This window comes from Lolium rigidum, chromosome 7, assembly GCF_022539505.1.
Source record: "Lolium rigidum isolate FL_2022 chromosome 7, APGP_CSIRO_Lrig_0.1, whole genome shotgun sequence".
Taxonomy (NCBI): domain Eukaryota; kingdom Viridiplantae; phylum Streptophyta; class Magnoliopsida; order Poales; family Poaceae; genus Lolium; species Lolium rigidum.
The window spans coordinates 64,206,721-64,227,744 of record NC_061514.1 but is presented as its reverse complement, the minus strand read 5'-3'; the positions used below and the strand labels follow the sequence as shown (position 1 = coordinate 64,227,744).

At 46.9% G+C, this 21,024-nt stretch overlaps 5 protein-coding genes across 6 annotated transcripts; 2 read left to right on the top strand and 3 right to left on the bottom strand.

The window, feature by feature from the left end:
- Positions 1-2,581: 2,581 nt before the first annotated feature.
- Positions 2,582-5,925, top strand: LOC124677782 (protein TRIGALACTOSYLDIACYLGLYCEROL 1, chloroplastic-like). 2 transcript variants are annotated; one of them, XM_047213741.1, is made up of 2 exons: positions 2,582-3,763; positions 5,244-5,925. In XM_047213741.1, exon 1 carries the CDS (start codon positions 2,618-2,620, stop codon positions 3,638-3,640), a length of 1,023 nt encoding a protein of 340 aa, XP_047069697.1. In that variant the 5' UTR covers positions 2,582-2,617; the 3' UTR covers positions 3,641-3,763; positions 5,244-5,925. The 2 variants fall into 2 exon arrangements, with proteins under 2 accessions (XP_047069697.1, XP_047069698.1); XM_047213742.1 differs by lacking the exon at positions 5,244-5,925 and adding an exon at positions 4,167-4,330.
- Positions 4,123-5,433, bottom strand: LOC124671454 (acyl-acyl carrier protein thioesterase ATL4, chloroplastic-like). Its single transcript, XM_047207822.1, has 5 exons — positions 5,213-5,433; positions 5,022-5,122; positions 4,833-4,942; positions 4,383-4,478; positions 4,123-4,253 (listed from the first exon to the last, which is right to left on the bottom strand). Exons 1-5 carry the CDS (start codon positions 5,431-5,433, stop codon positions 4,137-4,139), a joined length of 645 nt encoding a protein of 214 aa, XP_047063778.1. The 3' UTR covers positions 4,123-4,136.
- Positions 5,926-6,502: 577 nt separating the features above from the next.
- Positions 6,503-8,317, bottom strand: LOC124671453 (acyl-acyl carrier protein thioesterase TE3, chloroplastic-like). The gene is made up of 5 exons (XM_047207821.1): positions 8,118-8,317; positions 7,597-7,697; positions 7,326-7,435; positions 7,131-7,226; positions 6,503-6,865 (listed from the first exon to the last, which is right to left on the bottom strand). Exons 1-5 carry the CDS (start codon positions 8,315-8,317, stop codon positions 6,746-6,748), a joined length of 627 nt encoding a protein of 208 aa, XP_047063777.1. The 3' UTR covers positions 6,503-6,745.
- Positions 8,318-13,669: 5,352 nt separating this feature from the next.
- LOC124671451 lies at positions 13,670-18,239 on the top strand. The gene is made up of 3 exons (XM_047207820.1): positions 13,670-14,653; positions 15,380-15,687; positions 17,936-18,239. The coding sequence occupies exons 1-3, from the start codon at positions 13,670-13,672 to the stop codon at positions 17,988-17,990; spliced, it is 1,347 nt and encodes a 448-aa protein (XP_047063776.1). The 3' UTR covers positions 17,991-18,239.
- A 100-nt stretch (positions 18,240-18,339) lies between these two features.
- Positions 18,340-20,095, bottom strand: LOC124670203 (probable pectinesterase 68). Its single transcript, XM_047206716.1, has 5 exons — positions 19,836-20,095; positions 19,568-19,757; positions 18,929-19,135; positions 18,589-18,827; positions 18,340-18,493 (listed from the first exon to the last, which is right to left on the bottom strand). The coding sequence occupies exons 1-5, from the start codon at positions 20,093-20,095 to the stop codon at positions 18,340-18,342; spliced, it is 1,050 nt and encodes a 349-aa protein (XP_047062672.1).
- Between the last annotated feature and the right edge of the window lie 929 nt (positions 20,096-21,024).

The following is a 21,024-nucleotide window of genomic DNA, read 5'->3' as shown; positions in this document are numbered from 1 at the left end:
CTATATGGGCTCATAGGAGAACACCGTAGTGTAATGGAGTGAGGGATACTTGGGAGGACATGTAAACCTGAGACCGAGTCATGAAGTTACTCTTATAGGGTATTAGTATCGGGGACCTTAGAGTGTAATGCTATGGTGGGACTTTATGTCTTAATAACTCTTGTGCAGTCATTTACTTGGCCATAAGATCCATCATAAGGGGTTCAGTTTATTTGTTTAGCTATACCTAATAATGGTTCCGTCCAAAGAATATTAAAACTTGACAAGATATTGAACGAGTCATTTTAGAAATCTCTATGTCATGCAAAATCCATGCAACCCTCAGGAACTTTTCCCACATATAATACACACGTCACTTGAGCTTGTCCTCTTACCACATAGAGGATTGGGCTTTTCTCTCATTGAGAGCTTTCAACTGTCATTATTTATTTCCTGCATTTCTTTACTTTTGCAACTATACAACCAAAAATCCCCAAAACACTTGCATCTTTTATTGTTTTATTTATCACTCTTGCCAGGCCCGTATGAGACTAGAAGGAACACTCGCAGATGATGTGAACGGGATTGCTTTGCATACAATAACTAGGTTTCATACGAAGTTACGATTGCTTTTTATTAATACTCCCTCCGGTTCAAATTAATTGACTCCATTTTATCTAGATACACATGCATGTAGACTAAAACTTAACTAGATATATAGGAATCTAGACAAAGTGAAGTCAATTAATATGAACCGGAGGGAGTATAAAAATTTTAAGAGAAATTTTGGCTATTCTTGCTCTTAACAAAAATTGTTGTAATTGTTGATTTTCATTGTGAGGCCTAAGTTCAAATTTTGCTCAGGGCCCCTGATTTCTCAGGTACGGCCCTAACTCTTGCTATCAATACCTTCAGCTCCTCGTGGGTTCGACAACCTTTTCTTATCGAAAGGTACTACAATTTCCGATTTGGCCGGATTTAGTATAATGGTTATGGGCTTATGGCACATGTAGTGTGTGAATTATGTGCTTTACTGCTTTATATACCAGTGTCCTGCCATCAAATGTCATATGGCTATAGTGAATCTTGGTGGCATGGAAAAATGGTGAGGAATGATGCAAAGTTTTCTAGAACTTGTCAACCAATAAATGTTGTAACCCTATCAAAAAATAAATAAATATTGTAACACAAGAAACTTCCAATAAAGGGTTAAGAAGCTGTGTTAAAAAATGGGCAAATAATAATATCATTTTTAGCAAACCATCCGACTTACTAAATGATAGACACAACACATCGGATAAAAAATACCGAATAAACATGTATACCAAAGGTCAATGATATAACTTAAACATCAAATACCTTCACATTCCATCATCTATAGTTTCAGTGTTTGCATGTGAAACAGCCAAGGAGACAAAGCATACACTAACCTCAAAGGTCTTCTCGATCTATTGATAATCATCTATAGGATGGAGTAAAAAGAACCCAAAAATATTAAGATTACAAATAGGTTCAAAGACCACCTAGCTACATCCAAGGAGACAAAGCTTACACTAACCTTAAAGGTCTTCTCTATCTATTGACAAACATGTATTCCGTGTGCCTAAACACGTATCCCTAAACACGTATTCCGTGTTTAGACAAAGCTTACACCAATCTTAAAAGGTCTTTCAAACATGTATTAAAGATTACAAACCAAGGCCGATCTACATTTTCTTTTCAAAATTTCAAATATGAATTCCGTGTTTAGAGATATATGCCGATCCAACATAGTGTTCACCACGTCTCCAAGATGAGCGGTAACGATCACTATATTGCATTGGATATTAAAAGATTATAGTAAATTGTAGTTCAACATGAAATGGCCTTGTTTTAGTCTTGAGTGCTCACAGAAGTCTTAGCTACACCGATAAAACTGGAACCATATAGAGAAGTCTTAGCTTAAATGGCTGAAAACTAATCATAAGAAGCCGTTTTCGAATAGGGACAGAGATTTGATGCACATGGGCGCCAGTGATCCCTTTGAAAAAAAGTAATTAAAAATCACATTTTTTATGTTTCGGAAAAATCTGAAAATAAATCATGTTGTAGCCAGTATTGTATCCCACAAATATGTAAACTTTCAACTGGAAATAACGTGTATTTTGGGCTACACAAAAATACCAAATATGTGGATCTAAGTATAGTGATTCAAATCTAAAAAAAAAATCAGACTTTGTCATTTTTGTGTAGCTTAGAAAAAAAAACATTTGTGATTGAGATTTTGCACGTTAGTGGGATACATCATCAGCTTCTTTTAAAATTTTGTTACATACATTTTTAAACATATAAATATAATTTTCGAGTTTTTTTAATGCAATGAGAACGCTGGTGCCCAAGATCCAAAATGACTTTTCGAATAGTGTGCTGCTTTTCTTCAAGGCCGAATGACCTTCACTTGCGAATTATACTCCTGAAACCGATCAGCAGGAGAGCCCAAAGCTCGAATAGTGCACTTGTTGCGGCCCATCCACATCAGGAGAGCCCAGGCCCAGCAGGAGTAGAGTCTCCTTCCTCCTACCGATACGCCATTCCCCATCACCTCCACAGGCCACATCCACCACGACCCCGACCATCCCGATCTCCGGCCACCGCCACCATGTCGTCGACCGCCGCCTTCCTCCTCCGCCCCACCTCCGCCACGACCAACCCTCTCCTCCAACTTTCCAGCGCCAACTCCAGCCCCAAATCCCACCTCCTCCGCCTCCACTCGCCACGCCGCCGCCTGCCCCTTCCCCGTCTCTCCCTCACGCCCCCCGCCGCCGCCACCGGCGGTTCCGCCCCCTCGCCGTCCCCTCCGTCTCCATCCCCCCCACCTCCACCCCCTCTCTTCTCCAACTGGTCCCCGCCGCGCGCGATCTGGCGGGGGCTCTCCGCGCTGCTCCTGGCAGGCCAGGTCTTCCACCGCATCCTCACGGGCCGCATCCACCGCCGCAACCTCCTGGCGCAGCTGCGCCGCGTGGGGCCCGGGAGCGCGGGGGTGTCGCTCCTGACCGCCGCGTTCGTCGGCATGGCCTTCACCATCCAGTTCGTGCGCGAGTTCACCCGCCTGGGCCTGCACCGCTCCGTCGGCGGCGTGCTCGCCCTGGCGCTCGCGCGCGAGCTCACGCCCGTCGTCACCGCCGTCGTCGCCGCGGGGCGGGTCGGGTCGGCCTTCGCGGCGGAGCTCGGCACCATGCAGGTGTCCGAGCAGACCGACACGCTCCGCGTCCTCGGCGCGCAGCCCATCGACTACCTCGTCGTGCCCCGCGTCCTCGCCTGCGTGCTCGCGCTCCCCGTCCTCACCCTCATCAGCTTCGCCCTCGGCCTCGCCTCCTCCGCGTTCCTGGCCGACGCCGTCTTCGGCGTCAGCACCAGCATCATCCTCGAGTCGGCTCGCAAGGCGCTAAGGCCGTGGGACTTGATCAGCTCCCTGATAAAATCTCAGGTGTTCGGGGCCATTATAGCGGTGGTCAGCTGCGCTTGGGGCGTCACGACCCATGGGGGAGCAAAGGGAGTCGGCGAGTCCACAACGTCCGCAGTGGTCATTTCACTAGTTGGAATTTTCATTGCGGACTTCGCTCTCTCCTGCCTCTTCTTCCAGGCTGGTGCTGGTGATTCGCTCAAGCATGCCATGGGTTAAAGGCAGCAGGACCATAACAGAGCAATTTTTTTGCTTCGTAGAGGTATAGTTTAGTGTTGTACATTGACGAGGTGGTGTAGTGGATTCAAAGAGCTCAGCATTGTAACTTCAGCTACACTCCAGGTGATATGAGTTTTTTCTTTTGTCATATCCTTTGAAAGCAAATTATTAATATGCATATTCTACAAAATGTTGCTCAATTGTCTGTATCTGATTTCTGTATAACCTTTACCATCACTCGAAAAAGGAACTCAAATTACTTATGTCCAACTAGCACTTGCCAATTGACATAGTGCAGCCTTTTAAGATCTGCTCAAGCACTCAAGCATCAATGCCGAATATAAATGGTTACGGTGTTGTGAGGAAACAACGGTGGATCGGTAATCATTATTGTTGATCGATATTGTTGTTGCTCAAGTACAACACTGCACTCTAAAATGCACATACATTCAACTGCTAGGTCTTATTAATAGTAGTGACGATTCCTTTTGAAGCTTTACTCATCCTTGGACGTGAAGAACTGCAGGAATTTTGCTGACACCTCTGGGAATATGCGAGTTGGATGATAGTCTTTGTCAAGGCAAACGATGGTTCCTTTGGCTTCCAGTACGAGCTGAGAGGAGTATAAAAGGCGATAGATACATGACAATGCTCAGAAAGATAAATATTTTCAAATATACTGTTTTTGAGCACCTTATGTTGGGACAATCTAACTTGGAAAAAATTGATAGTGAATTCACACCTTATGATCTGGCAGTGTCTCAATTTTGTGCTCAACTATCACTCTTACACCTCTGATTTGCGTGGGCTTCACCTTGACAACAAATCTGTCACCAATCTGACAATGATATATTAATTAGCTTTTCCTGTATGATATGGTATATCTAACAGATATGATCATATGAATCTGACTAGGAAATCACAAGTGTTGGTAAACCAGATTTATGGTGTGACCTTTTCCTGTATGATATGGTATATCTAACAGATATGATCATATATGAATCTGACTACGAAATCACAAGTGTTGGTAAACCAGAATTATGGTCTCTATGGCATGATCAGCATGTTTATCTGAACTGATAACCTAGATCGTTGTACTTGTATTGATTGAATCCTTAAGGAACTTTTTTTTGTTTTAGTTCAGCATCAGGGATCCTTAGTTCTCTGTTGTGCTGTTTGTAGCAAAACTTACCCTTAAAGGTGCAATGTACTTAAGCTGTACTTCTGAATAAGCGAGTGCGTTGCCTTGGGATGTCATTGAGTCTACACTAATTCCAACGCTTTCAAGTAGCTTGCTAAGACCTGATGCAACATGTGAATTTAGCAAGATCATGTGAGTTTAGGAAGATCTGTTGTAGACTTGGAAACTGACATTGCTAACCATTTCGAATGTAACTAATGTAGATAGCAGCATTGACTACACCAAATTCGTCAAGTTCGATGTCATTGACTTTCATCTCAACTTCGAAATATCCGTACTTCCTGATATAGCAAGTATTAGCAAATATACTAGTGGAATATCCTTATAATAACTTGCAACAAAATATTGGAAGAGTAATGGTCTCAGAGAACCTCATATTGGAATCCTGGTTTGTGTTGACAGTAGTGACAGCTGGTAGGCGGCCTGATGCTCTAGGAGCAACCTTAACCTGGTGCTGGTGGAGGTATGCCTGGCCATGGGGCATTACAAGGTGGCCGTACTTGGATCTTCCTCCACCTGCATTGTATACCTGACGCAGATGCTGAGGGAACTGTTTGTTGGCAAGAGGAGCAATGGAGCCTATTTGCTGCATTGCGGATACTGTTGATGCTGCTATTGGTGGCAATGGTGCTACTTATAGTGATTGTGATTCCAGAAGGCACCTGGTTTTTCAACATTCTTCATAGACTTCTAGTCTGGTAGTTGGAGTGTACGCCTCTTAATGTCTAAACGAGTGTGCTGACGAAATTATTTGGTCTACAGGCAGCTGAATTTGGTGTTTGAGCTGTTGAGCTGGAGTCAGTTACACACGGCAGATCATTATTTAGTTCCAGGACATTTAAGTTTCTAAATTTTGTGCTGGGTATATTCTTTGTCTTGTAAAGAGCTTTGTTTCTGGATTTTATGTTTGAGCCTCGGAGTACCTACACATTGCAAAGGATCATTAGGTTCAAGAAAGACACGGCCTGGATGCCAAATTCACATGGCATGTCATCACCTGGGTGTTGTATATCTTGATGCTGTATGAGAGAATTCTATGTTCTCGTTCTGAAGTTGCCACATGTGGTTTTTCTGTGAGAGGTGCTATTTATAATCTCCCATCACTACGAACAGTTATTTTCCTGGTGATTTTACTCTGATATATGTATCCCCCTGCATATCAATTATTTGCATGAGAGTCTAGGTTTAATGATTTCGGTGTTAATTTCTGTTCCATCCATTTCAAATTAATTGACGTGGCTTTGTCATACATGCATCAGTTAATTGGAAACTGAGGTACTCCCTCTGTTCCGAAATACTAGGTATAAGCATTCTGGAACAGAGGTAATAGTGCATGTTCTCCTATATTCTGTACCGTGTCAAATTAATTGACGTGGCTTTGTCTAGATACAAGTATAAGTACACATTGATATGCATCAAGCCGAAGTGCATCAGTTTCACCCCCTAGGTGAAATCAGCGAACAAGTTTTTGCCCTTTTAGCTTCAGGCATACGTTAGTGATAGAACCGATGCAGTTTCAAACTTTAACACCAAGAGCACCTCCATGTCAGACTGGAAGACACAGTATCAGTTGCAGATTTTGAAACTAGTCGAGCTACAGGTTCTGAAGAGCGTTAGAGTACCAACTACCAAGACACAAATACACGCTGAAGCAATGATTATGAGTAACTCATGCACCCGCTTCTTTTTTTGTGCAGCCAACAGTTTCTTGTGGGTGAGAGGTTTTATACATTCACTTCAGTAGTATCACTCAACAAATTTTGGACCCAGATTCATGAATTACAAATTTTCTACATGGCCAGCAACAGTTACATAGATACACCGAGAAATGGCACGTAGCTGTTCATCACAGAGCCGCTATCAGAATTGCCCAAGAAGATTGCTGTTGTGATCGAGGCAGCTGCTTAACCATTGCTGCCCTTGGAAGAAGAGCCCTGTAGCCTGGACAGGAACTCCGGAGATATACGGGTAGGTCGGTAGTCCTTGTTGAGACAAACAGCTGTTGCCGTTGCTTCCACAATCAACTGGTAGGAGAAATACAATATTTATACGTGTTTGCTGTATAGAATGGTTGCAGAGAAATGCCCTAAGAGTAATTTATGCTTGAATTATCACGCTATTGTAGGAAACTATACATGTCACAATGCAGAATGCTAAGGTATGAGATTGCTGGCTTATTTTGATTGTTAATAGGATGGAAATGTGCAGCTTATGATATATTTCCTATTCTAATTCTTTTATTTATGAGCAATACATTTGACAGCCAGAATAATTCTTTGGTCAGCATACCTCACGGTTAGGCAGCTTCTCAATGCAGTGCTCGAATATCATCCGTATACCTTTGATGCTTGCAAGCCTCACCTTGACCACAAATTTATCACCACTCTGACAGCACAAGGAAATAAAAAGGGAAATCATAACCAAATAGAATCTATGGCACTTGTTCAAAAATTTACCCCGAAACTCGGTAAGAACAGGCATTACTCTCAAAGGCGCGAAGTACTTGAGTTGCATCTCAGAGAGGGCCAGAGAATCACCGCTGCGTGCTACTGCATCTGCACTTAGTCCTACGCTCTCAAGTAGCTCATGACGACCTATTCAGTAAAGAGATAAACGAAATGTTACCTAAACTACAGCTATGCTTTGTCCAGAAGATATAGATATGAATCATTAAATTGATACCTGAATCATGCTCAATGACCGAGTGAATAACGCTACTATTAGAGATTTCGGCTGCAGTTTGTGCTGAACTCACCATGTTGGCAGTAGCTACCATATATAGCATTGTTGACAACTCCATACTGGTCGAGTTCATAGTCGCGCACCTTCATCTCCACTTCGAAGAACTTACCCTCCCTGAAAATGGGAAGGACTGCAGAAAATTTCATACGCTGACATTCATGTGCATTCCGAACTTAACTGAATGAAGAGAGCCTGGTTTTCAGGTTATCATCTAAAAGCACAAAAACTATGTAGTTGATGAGTAAAATCACTGATGTTCCCCTCTCCTGCTTTAAAAATAAATAAATGATGTCTAAATGCATCACACGCATGGTTTCTAGCTAAAGATGATACAGAATGTGTAAGCACCATGCAAGAATTAGATACGAAACGAGTTCACAAGTGTTTAATGATCTCTCCAATTTATCATCAATTCTCTTCGTCTCACTCAGTGAACTAAATATCAGATTAGGCCAGTTATTTCGGTTTTCCCTCACAAGTAACATCCACATGAACCAGGAAGCAGAGAATTCGACAGGAAGACTTGAGACGAACCTCAGGCCGGCTTCGAGGCTGGCGGACTGGGCGGAGACGGCGAGGGTGCGGCATACGCCTCGTGCAGCGGCGGAGCCGAGCACCGGCCGGCGCAGCGCTGCAGGGCGGGCCGCCTGCCAGCCGGTCCTTGCTGCTCCGGCGCGGATCGGCGGGAGCGGCGAGTGGGCGTTGGGGACGAGGCGCCAAATCTGGTGGTACATTGCGGGCGGCGGACACTCTGAGTAGACCGGTGCGGCGCGGGCCACCCGGCACGGCCTATATGTAGTACTGTACCTTTTTTTTCCATCTGGATTTTTCTCCACTTTCCATTATAAGCATAACGAAAATACAAGATTCGTTTTACAGACAACACAACAAAAGAGACAGAATGAAAAGGGGAGGAGACATAGTTTTTTTGGGTAGAAAAACCCGCTGCTTGTGATCAGCACACCGCGCCAACGGAACCTCCGAGTGCAGAGAAGACGCACGCTGTAAGATTTGATCAGCTCCCGCCTTGATCTTGTCACCATCTTCCGCCCCATACAAACCTGTCCATAAATGCATAAAACAGCAAATCGTCGCAATTATCACCATGGGAGAGCGAACCACATGTTCAAAGGTAATTTTGTTCCTCACGTTCCAAATGCCCCAACAAATAGCAGCAAGCAAAATCATATGAAATCTCTTCCCTTTTGGATAGAAGCGGTATAACCAAGCGATATTTTGCCAAAGAGATAAAGGGCAAAGATTAGTCCGAAAGGATTTCTATTGTCATGCCCTCAGGTCCTTAGTTGTACTCAGTTTTTCCCAGCTTCTTAGTTTTTCTCAGTTTTCCCTAAGCCCTTGTTTCAAACCCGCAGAAGGAGCGCAGACAGGAGGATTCCCGTTCAGTTGACCGTTCCGTGATGACGTGTGGGGCCGCGTCGCGTGGGGCTGGTAGAAAGGGACCGCGTGGGATAGGACGAGACCGCGTTTGGTTGTACGTGAGCAGGAGCTGGATTTTGTCTCTCTCGGTCCAAATTGGCATTTTTAACAGCGCCTTTTCCTTTCTTTCTCTCTCTGTCTTTTTCACCAAATTAGTATCAAATCTAGAGAAGCTTCTATTTCTGTCTTTCTTCAATTATTTGTTCTTTTTGGCCCTCTTTTTTGCCCAATATGGCAGCAAATCTAGAAGCTAGTATATGATATATTCAAAGCAGGATAATAAATCCAGAAAATTAAGTATAATACATAAACTGCATACAGCAGCAAAAAACAACCAATAACGTTGTTAATGTTCACAACAAACTAAGCTGGAAAAAATACAAGACGCACACAGTGTATGACCAACATGAAGATTATGATACCCCAAGAATCCAGGATGAATGAATCTGTTCTTCATTCCTCATATATTTCTTCGTCGCTCCATTCGTACATCACCACCCAACAATGGAGGCGCTACACTTTCCATCTTCTCGGCCCAGAGCTAAGTGTAATGGCAAGTCCTTGGTATTGTAACGGAACAACCAATGTATCTGTGAAGAGGCAATGAATTTAGCAGCTTTTGTTATAAAATCTGTGGTTTTATTTGACATGTTTTGTCAAATCAGTTCAAACAGACAAAGTATGCACCACATGGTTCAATTTAGCATAGTTGAAACAACCAAAGGATGCAGCGGCCAAAGGCACAAACTTACATGGATTCAACAGCAGCCAAAGGCACTAACTTGTATCCTCTTCATTGCTGCTCTCTTGGCCCTTCATAGTTGAGCTCTAGATGGAGTCATGTTCCACTCTTTTTGCACAGTCCTAGAGAAATTCTTCAATGACATTTTGTCATCTGCTCTGAAACTTTCAATGTATTTATCAGCAAGAAAGGTGGAAGTGAATACATTAACTTTCCATTTCCTGGAGCAAGTATGCTCTGCTTGGTAGCTCTTCACAACAATGGCCTTGGCTCTGCAATCATATGAAGCTTTCAGACACCATGGACATGGAGCTCTATCCTTCACATCAACATTGCCAAGACACATAGCAGTAATCCTTGTCTTGTCATTTTTTGGCATGCTTATCTTTCTTCTTTCCTTGCAGCTGTACTCTTTTATGGCCTGCCTAAGGATTTCAATGCTAGCAAATGTCTGCCTTGTCCTAAAAGTTGGATTAGCCATATCTTCTTCACCAAATGCAAGGAAGTTGTACTTAACAGCTTCTTCATCTGAATCTGGTTCTTGTAACTGCACATCCTCATTAGAATCTTCTACAAGTTGCTTCCCTTTCTCCTTCAAACCAATGTAAAATCTCTGCATTTCTTCTTGACATCTGCCATCAGTTGGTCCTCTAGAAGGTCATCATCATCTCCTGATATATCATAGTCACTATCAACTAGCTCTAGTTCATAATCTCCATCTTCAACATCTGAGGCATCACCACTGTCATCACCAAGGTCAACATACTCTCTGCCTCTGCCTCTCATTCTTCTGATACACTTGGCCACTTCCCCCTTGCTCATGTTGTTCCTCAACTTTGTGTGGACTAACATACACTGGTGGGAGATCTCTAGGTGCATATGCTGCTACATCATCAAGATCAAATACTCCCAGAGTCTTATCATGGTCAATGTAAATAACAACAAAATTGTTGCCAGCCTTCACACTGTTACCAATAGCTGCAGCATCATGCTCCTGCCAGATGAACCGAAGAGCACCTGGATCACCTAGAATCTTACCATGCAAACACCAGTACAACCTCACCCTGCAAGCAGCTTCAGATCCAAGTTGCTCAACAATATCATAAAATCGTGGCAATTGACTGAGAATTGACATCACAGTAATCAAACCATGCTGCTTTTCCATCGACAAAACCTCTGTTCTTCTCATCCCAACGAAAAAGCCCCCATAGTACATCATTATAGTGAAGTGATTGTTGTTTCCACCTACAGAAACCACTTGATTATTCACTCAACAAACAAAGAAAACCCTCGGTAACCATCGGTTCCGAACCCCATAAATTATTCAGTTCCAAATCAGAGAAAAACCCTAACTTTATTTCTTCCATTATGAACAATCGATGTAGCAGCACGGAACATTCGAATTTAATCCAGTAAACTCATCAGAAAGACATCCTCGTATCGACTAAAACTACGACAGAGGAGTCGAGGTGAAACTTACCGAAATCAGGCGGCGGTTCCCCTTCATGGCGGCGGACGGGGACCATCGCGACAGCCGCCGGTGTTGCCTACACGGCTTCTCACCACCGTGAAACCGATCACCCGATCGCCGGGTTCTCACACCGCCTCTCCGTGCTCTCTGCCACCTTCCAGTTTTCGTGCTCTGCTACAAGCAATAAATGCAGCTATATCGGCGGGAGTGGGGGAGACAAGATGTGGGAGGGGTGATCTGCAACCAGTTGTTACTACAGAGATGCGGGAGGGGCTAAGTGCAAAATTACTGCCCATATGTCCTCTTGCTAGTGGGCCCCATGTCCGCGTGTCATCCCTGCCATCATAATTTTGACGCCAAAGCTAGTTAAGGACGAAACTTCAAATCAGCAACTTAACGCCAACGATTATGCGGTTTGACAGTAGAAGGACTAAGAGCAACTCTAACAGAGCCCGTAAATCCCGCCGGAACCGAACTTTTCCGGCGGATTTACGGGTTCGGGCTGAAACTGGCGCAGATCAGAGCCCGAAAAAGTGGGCCGGCCCGAACTGGAAGTTCAGGGGCCCGAGAAACTCACCGCGCGGCCCCTATTAAAAGGGTTCGCGGAGGGGAGTTCGGTTCGGAAACCCTACTCCCCTCCCGCCGCTCCCCTCCTGCCGCCGCCTCCGATGAGCAATCCCGGGCAGCGGGCGCTCAGCCTCCGCTCCGCCGCTACGGCCACCACCCCGCCGCCCGAAATGACAAGGGCAAGACCCGTGGGTAGGGGCGGCGGCCGATCCCGCGTACGGGCGGAGATGGAGCGCGGCAGGCGGGCGCGCTCCGACGGCGTATGGAAGCGGGCCGGCCGCAAGTGGCCGGCCGTAATGGCGCGACACCTTCAAGCGCGCGCGGAGGCGGCTGCGGCGGCAGCTACGGCTGGGGAAGCGGAGGAGCCCCCCGCTGCCGGCGGGTGCAGCCCGCCGCTGCCGCCATTGCCCCCGAGCGGGGACGACGACGACGCAGACGGACCTCCTCTGCTCTGCGGGAGCGCGTCCGGCGTGGCCGCCATCGAGCTAGCGGCCCTCGTCGTCGCCTAGCAACCGGCGGCGTCGAAAAACCCTCCGCCGACGCCCGGTGACAGTAAAGTTGCCGGAAATCTTAATTTTTAAGCTAAATTAGGTCCGTAGTACGTAATTTAGGTGCAATGCGGTTGTATTTTGCCACTATTTAGTGTGAATTATGATCGAATCCAGCGTGATTGGATGAAATCGACTTCAATCACGAAAATTGTTTCCCCGCGTCGTTTGATTTTCCGGAGTTCGGTTTGGGTTTACAGTTTCTGTTCTGCGCCGTGCCCAAATACGCTCTCAAATCATTTTTCGGGAGACTGAACTCCGTTTTTTTTTCGGATTAATACAGGCTCTGTTAGAGATGCTCTAAATCGAGCCACCCGAGTCAAGTACATGCACTGTAGATGTATATTTAACTCATGTACCTGGTTCGACCTGGCCTGACCAGGCCGCCATCCGAGTCGCATTAATTTCGCCACCCCCAACGCATCCAATCCCCACTCGCCCGCCCGCCTCCGCCTCTCTCCCGCCGTCATAACCGAACGCAACGCAACAAACCAAATCCCCAAACCCATCGCCACCCCAACCCTCTCCAGCCATCGCCGCCTCCATGGCCTCGGCCGCCCCCTCCGTCGACGCCGCCGGCGACGACAAGCCCCCGGAGATCGCCCCGGCCGACCTCACCAGCCCCGACCCCGCGGCCGATCCCCAGAGGTCGGAACCTATCCCACCCCCATTCCCCCAAACATCTCGAGTTCCGATAACCCTAACGCCCGCTCCCTTCTGCAGGAACGCCGAGCCCCCGGCGCCGCCGTCGGGCGACGACGGTACGTCGGCGACGGAGGTTCCGGACCCGGCGCGGGCGGAATGCGGGGCGAAGCGGCCGCGGCCGCTCCCGTCGCCGCCAGGGCCGTGCCGCAAGTGCGCGCGCAGGAAGATGATCCTCCGCGGAACCGATCCTGCACCCCAAAGGTTCGAATCTATCTCCCCACCTCCAAATCAACCTCGAGTTCCTTCCTCCACGAATTCGCGTGACCCTAATTCTGGCTTCCCTCCGCAGCGACGACGAGTCATCTGCAGCGTTGCCGTCGGGGTCGCCGGCGTCGCCGGTGCCGGACCCGGTGGCCCTCGGGGCGGAGAAGGGGCCGCCCTCGGCGGCCACGTTGTGCGGCCCGTGCGAGTTCCGCGAGAAGATACGAAACGAAATGCTTCTCCGAAGGTCGGGAACTTCATCCGCCCATGCCCAGACATCTCTCGAGGTTGCTCCACCACGAAATCGCGCGCGTAAGCCTCACGCTAGCTCTTCTCTCTCTGTGCAGGAACCGCGAGGCCCCCGCGCCGCCGCCACCAGGGACGCCGCGTTCTGCACATCCCGCCTGACGCTGACATGGCGTGGGTGATGCGGCAGAGGCACCTGTGGGAGCCGCCGAGGGCGCCGAAGCTGAAGCGGCGCGCGAAGGAGCGGCCTGCCCCGGCGGAGCCGCTCACGGCGGAGCAGGAGCGGGGGTACCGCGAGTGCGACGTGGGCAAGAAGCTGATGCGCCATAAGTGGGACGGGCTGCAGCATAAGTGGGGCGGGATGCGCCCGCGCCGGATCAAGAGGCCGCCCAATATGGCCCGCCACCGCGACGGCGCCAAAGATGGAGGACCCAAACTGCTCGCGAAGCTTGCGGCTGCGCAGGAGTATTTCAAGGAGCCGCCGCCAGGGGCGGACGAGTCGATGCGCAAGGGCTGGGCTCGAACACGCGGTCTGGTGGAGAGGATGGAGCTGTTTGCGCGACAGTTCCTGGACTTGGGCGATCCGAAGCTGCAGCTGCCGAAAGGGCCGCAGAACGGGCTGCTCCCGGCGCCGAAGCTGGACATCTTGGACGTCACGGGTAGAGGAGTTGATCCGCTGGCGAGCACGAGGCTGGGTGTGCGGAAGCCGTTGCGCGTGGACGATGCGAAGCTGGCGCCGCCACAAGGGGCGCAGAAGGGGCTGCGCCAGGACTCAGCGTGGGAGATGGCCGGCTTCGGCACCATCTCGGCTGGACGACGCAATCCGCTGGAGAACACGATGCTGTCCGTGCAAAAGGCGTTGCGTGTGGATGATGCGAAGTTGGCGTCGCCGCCGCAAGGGCCACGGAACCCCAGCTCCAGCGCAGCGGCTAGAGTAGATGTTTTGCATGACAAGTTGGGGCAGATGACCAAAGTACTAACAAAGGTACTCCATGAGGCGGGCGTCCTACAGGTCTCAATGAAGCTCCTGCGGTTGCTATGCCCAGATGTCGGTTCTAGCGCCGCAGCTGGAGGCGCTCTGGATGGGAACGATTGGGGGCTGGTTGAGGAGGCGATAGACAATTTGGTGAATCAGACCGGGGAGGGCATGCAGGTATGTTGTGCAGCTCTGTTTCGCCCTTTAACTCTTGTAGTGGAGTCAGATTATATGCTATATAATGCACTGTGGTGAAATGCTGAAATCCAGCATCTGGAATCGACTTAATCTTTTCAGGGAAATGTCTTTGTGATATATTGAGGACTTTCTTGCCCTGTTCTGGTATATGTACAAATTGATGATATCCCTGTTAGATTCTAGAACAGTTTCCTAGATGACAGCCACAAGAGTAATTCTCTACTGCTTAAAGGAAAAGAATAATTCTCTAGTTTACATTTATAGGATACAAAAAATGTGTTGTGAATTGTGATAGTGTATAGCATGGCTGCTACTTATCTGGGAGAAGCATAATTGACCTGGCATGTCAAGTAGATGGTTGCTTCTTCTGACATTTGATTAAGTTTTTTGTACTTCTGCTAGACATCATGGCCTTTGTTTTAATATGGACAGTGTTTGCTTACTTCAGTCCTATATAATAAATGGTTAATTCTTCCGTCCCTCGACAATTACTTTTGCCTATCTACCCATCCGTAATTTTGCTTTTATACAACAACTCTGTTAGTAGCATTTCTGTTTTAAGTTTTCACTCGTTGCCCTATGTTGTCGATTTCTATCATAATCTGATTCTTCTTTTATTTATTAAGTCCTATATTTTCAGAACTAGTCTTTGAGTAATTTGGTATACTCCAAGGCAGGACAATGACATATCATGCAACTTTGCAGGACATTGTCAAGACAGTGATACCAAAAGTTTTTTCCAAGGAGGTTCTTTATGACCTCATAATGGCGTGTGTTGGACGATACCCAAAGTTGTTAGAAGATGATAAAGGCAAGTTAACTACAAAAAAATATGAGCAGTACCAGAAGCAGCTTGACCTCATGGTGAACCTTACTACGGTTTATGATAACGATCCTGAGAATTTCCCCAAGATAATGAAACTCATGTGCAAGATCGGAGGATGTGGTGCACTTCCCAGTGAAGTCATTGATGATATATCTCCTGGTCTTGATCTGAGTATCATGGAGCAACTGTAAGCATTTAAGCTATTTGCTCATTTTCATCATGCTTGACTGTTGGTTGACTCTATGTTACTATGGCTTAATGCTAGGAGGGGTTTCACCTCTGTATTTACTATTTAATTTAGATTTTATTTATGCAATAATTAACTTGAGTTTAGTTGAATAATTCTGGTTTGTAAAAAAATGATATCCCCATCAAACAGCAGTAATAGAAATAATATTTCTGGGAACAAATATGGTCCATACCAACCTTAGTCTCGGTAGTAACTACATTACCTGATCAGCAGCCTACAATCTTACTTTCTGGAATGAAGGCTTTTCACCTGTCCTTGTAGATAAAGCCCAACTGCAATCTTACTTGCAAATATTTTTTTTCCTGAATAACTAGGATATGCTTGCCAGCTTAGTTTTCAATAAACTGTATTTATTGAATGTGGCGTCGGGATGCTACGTAGATTTGTGGAATTACAAAACTCAAAACTTGCATCTAGTGAGGGTTATTGTACTGTTTAGCATTTTCTAATGGCTTGGTCATACTTAGGTTCCACCAAACTGAGGCTGGATTTATTTTCTGGGAATATCTGGCTTACCAAGTTTTTGCGTGACCTAATAACCACAGATAATCTCTTTTTTATCGTGTTACAGAATTATTTGACAACAATAAAGCAATCTTTGCTTTAAACTATTAGTTTTTGGAGGACCAGAGTAATTGACACACACTTAGGGCTCCCTTGTAATGGGTGTAAGATTAGTGTGGTCAACTTTGAACTAATTACCAGTCTCCACACTATTTTTACATCCACTTCCAGCAGGCCGTAGGCTTTCGCAGATTGTTTTTACTGTATTGGCTTCTAGGGAAACCAGTGCCAAACTGCCAATTGCCAAAACTTTGTTGTAGCAAAGCACCTAGGTTGTGACAAGCTATCCCTATGGCTCGTTAAATATATGAACCAGAAATATAGTTTCGATAAATTTGAAATGCCAATTGCAACAATAGTTGCATTCATACTATGTTGAGCATATTTGTGAATACCTCTGTTCAGAAATGCATGGCAGTTTAAAATATGATGCATTCCAACTCCTAATATTGTCAACTAAAATGGTATTATTGGATTGCATGACTCTCAAACTTTTTATATAATCTTGATTTCATACTATCTTATTGAATTCAATGTTAGTGATTAAATTGCATGATGGAGACCATGTCCATGGCCAAACAGTAATCTGGTCTTTTAATAGAGTACTTCACCGATGGTTGAATATACTTACTCGAACTCCATCCCATCGAATTTAAAGGGATAATTTCTAAATTCTCGGTTCAACTGAAGGGATTGGGTCTGATTAGACTGTATCCAAACTAAGCATAATGGGTTCATCTCACAATCACAATTCTCAGCTGTGTGAGACCAAACTATGATGTGCAGCTAGCTATCATGCATGTCAGCAAAGACAACAACAACAAAGCCTTTTGTCCCGCCACTAATTGGTATTCAAGAACGTTGTGCCTCTTGTACATTGCCTCACTCCAACCTACAGTGCGGTTTTATTCTCTTTTGGGCAGGGGAAGAAGAATCATGTGGTCTTCGGAAATTTTTGTTTACAGTGGGGTCGTGCTCAAGAGCACCATTGTTTTCCTATTTTCTTTTCTTTTTCATGAACATAAGACGTGATCGAAGATGAGTTAATACGTCTATTCATTTTCTAGGGACACGTGCTGATGTTTATTCTTCTTAATAATAATGGTATTAGTCTGTACTCTGTACTCCAAATATCAAATATAACCATTTACAGTTTGGCTTCACCATGTTGAGGGCCAGAACGTACTTGTTTCAAGTCTGAGCGTTTATAGCTAAGATCCACCAAATTCCGAGCCATAGCTTTATTTTATTTAAGATTTTCTATCATACTTCTCTTTGTTCCTAGAAAATTTTCCTCCACAGGAATAATAATTAATACTAATCTCTAATAAAGAGGCCAAACCTGAGGATGAGGGTGTAGCACGGTTGTATCAAGTCTGAGACCTGAGATATTAGGGTCCACTGAATTTGGTCACCACAAACAGATATTAGATTGCTTTCACTGCTTTGTTTTCTGTAAGTAGATGAAGCATCCGTGCTCTGAATGCTCTGTTTGCTAGGTTGTGCTAGCTTATGTCGTGCTTTACATCATGGTACCTTATTAATCACATATTACCTACAAACTATAGTATTTGTGCGTTACAGTGCAACTGACTTTCTAGGACCTCCCCCTACCTTGCAGGTATTCTGGGATGCTGGAGCTGCTGCATAATGTTGGGCAGAGAGTCCCCTGTTGATACCAATCCTTGCTCCGAATGAAGCAGTGGCGACGTGCACCATTGAAAGAGTTACCGTCCTCTGTAAAGCATCATACGCAGACGAATAACGAATTCATTCTTAGTTTCCTGTTTAGTTGAGAAATTGGTACATGAACACATTTGGTTAGCACTGCAGCTCTGGCACGCAAATGTGTTTCTACTGAGTGGTAACTAGCGTTGGACGTATGAAGTGACGAAATGAATCTGTACTCTACTATTTCCTTTATATCTGTGCTATTTTCTATGCTATTTTTCTATGATTGTGATGTGTATCTTGACTATCTTGTGTGCGGCAATCTGGTTGTGCTGGAAGCAGTTGTTTGAGAGTTCAGGCATCCGGTGAGAGCCAGTGGAATCCGTTGACGAAGCTCTTGCCGAGAAATGGTCGGGCGGTGAAGTAGTCGAGCTCCCGCGCCCACGGCACTCCGTGCACGGCATCTGCACCGGGGCCCCAGTTCTTGTACATCCCGAAGAAGGCCGTCCTGTAGGGCGAGAGGTAACAACTGCAGGTTAGTTTTGCTCTCTAAACTAGTTCACTGATTTACGAGTGTGATGAATATGCAGTTAGCGTTGTTACATGCTCTTGTTGCTGGCGTGGTCCCAGTCGTCCCATCCGCCGGGCGCGATGACGTTGTCGAAGTAGGTGTAGGCGTAGACGATTCGCGAGTACTGCCCCATGGCTCGCCCGACGTAGAGCATCCCCGTGCCGGTCACCCGGCAGTTGACGAAGGCGAAGCCGGTGCGCTCGCACGGCCCGCGACGACCGTGCGCCGCCACCGACCCGAACCGCTGCGCCGTCGAGTGCAGCTCGCAGTCCTGCACGCGTTTTCAGAAGAAAACAAGCCCCCTCGCCGTCAGTATTGACATAGTACTAGGGACGTATATGTGCGTGCGATGAATTGTTGAGGCGTTTGTACCTTGTAGAGGGAGCGTCCGTTGCCGAAGATGAAGTCGATGGAGCCCTCGATGTAGCAGTCGCGGAAGTAGTGCCGGCCGGCGTCGTCGCACAGCGTGTCCTGCGCGCCGTAGAAGCCGCAGCCGAAGAAGAAGGCTTTGTCGCCGGAGATGCGGAACGCCACCGCCTGCCACCCTTCCATGCCGGGCATTGGTGCTGGAGATGTGTTCTGTCATGATAGAGGAACCCAAGCGTCAGTCAGTTGACAAAAGAAGTTCAGCGTATATCCGCACAAAAAAGAAAAACGGGATGCATTGCTCGGCCCATTCTCCGGTCAGCTAGCTCTCGCCGTAGCCAGAAGATGGCACACCCGGTTAGCTTGGCTTTGGCCTGCTACAACCAAAACACGAAAAGCATGTACAGTATATGTAAAAATTCAAAATCTGATACGAGCAAGGATAGACAGGAGCAGCAGCGGTTGCAAGATGTGGCTTGTGACCCCTGAAGTTTTCTGTCACATTGTCCGCCTCTGCACAGTGCACTGAGATGGTTGTTGCATGCACCACGGGCGTCGCATCTGTCTGTGCACCTTGTGACTCGTGTCGCGCGCGTTCGTTCATATGGACCACCAGCTGGGGTATAGATAGTGACGGCGGCTCACCTTGAAGCTGATGTTCTTAGCGGTGAAAAAGTTTGAGAGGACGGTTACGGAGGCGGTGTTGTAGGTGCGCAGCAGCTGCCCGTCGGGGCCGCGGTCGCCCGCCCTGTCGTGCCACTCCACCACCGTCGTGTCGCGCCCGGCGCCCTCGAACGTGATGTACGGCTTCGACGCCGGCACCACCACCTTCTCTCTGCATAATGCATGCACCCCAGTCAAAAAACTAGTCCGACATTGATAACTCTCAAGATCGAGCTAGCAATGAGCTTACATGTAGGTGCCGGCGTTGATCTGCATGATGACGCGCACGCTGTTGTTCACCGGAACGGAGTTCACGGCCTGCTGGATGGAGAGGAAGTCGCCGCCGCCCGCCGCGTCCACCACGATCCGCCGCACGCCCACCGGCTGCCGGTACTGGTGGTGCCCGCGCCTCGTCCCCTCGCACGACGTCGCCGCCTGGCACGCCGACAGCGGCAGGAGGCTCGCCGCCGTCGCCGCCAGCACCAGCACTCGCACTAGCGCGCGAGCCATTCTGTCACAAGGTTATCTGGTATCTCCGTGCGCGCCTGTGCGTCTCTAGCTAGCTACCCTTGCCACACTCTAACTAGCTTTCACTCGCACTGCTCTCTAGCTATCTCTTTCGTTCACATGCATGCGGTGTACATCGTTGAGTCCGTGAGAGCAAGATAGCTAGATAGGCTCTTTCCCACGGCCGAGGGCGTCGAATATATAGAGCTGCGAGCGGGAGGAGCGAATAATGGAGGAGAGAGTGTGGACTCTCGAATGCACACCAAAGTCCAAATGCTACTGGCCTGCATGGAGCGGCCTGTTTTGGAACTTCTGTCTTGGGCGGACGCCAACGGTCATGCTCTGCCTAGGTCTCACCCTGCTTTCACAGCCCATCTGTTTGTTTTACAGCCACCATATCAAGCAATGCGCCTACTTCATGTGAGATGGTTACTCTGTTGTCAACCTTCAGCACGTAGTCAACATTAACTTAATTCTTAACTGAGTCTCACACCATTGTAGTGTGTCGTCGTTCGCTAGACATGAGCTGCAACCCATATTTTCTGGGCTGCACATGATGTAGGTAGCAAATGGAATTTCTGGTGCTTCGTGATTCATACTACCGATGAGTTGAAACTGAGAAGAATGCTCCGAAATGTTGGATTGCTTCGTGCTAGTCAAGAGTTGCAACCGAAATTCGATTACGTCACCTTTAATTCTCTGTTCACTAAAAATCAGGTTGCTCCCATATTTGTTTTCTCTGTTTCTCTCCACAAAACAATTTTGGCACCGATGACTTGATGCATCATCATACTTACGGTGGACTTCATTAGACATTATAATCTCGCCAACTTTCGATCGATCAGCTATGTTTTTGCACATCGAGATGAGTACGATATGATACTCAATCAGCGTATACCAAAACCAACACGTACGGTAGTAGCAGTATGTTT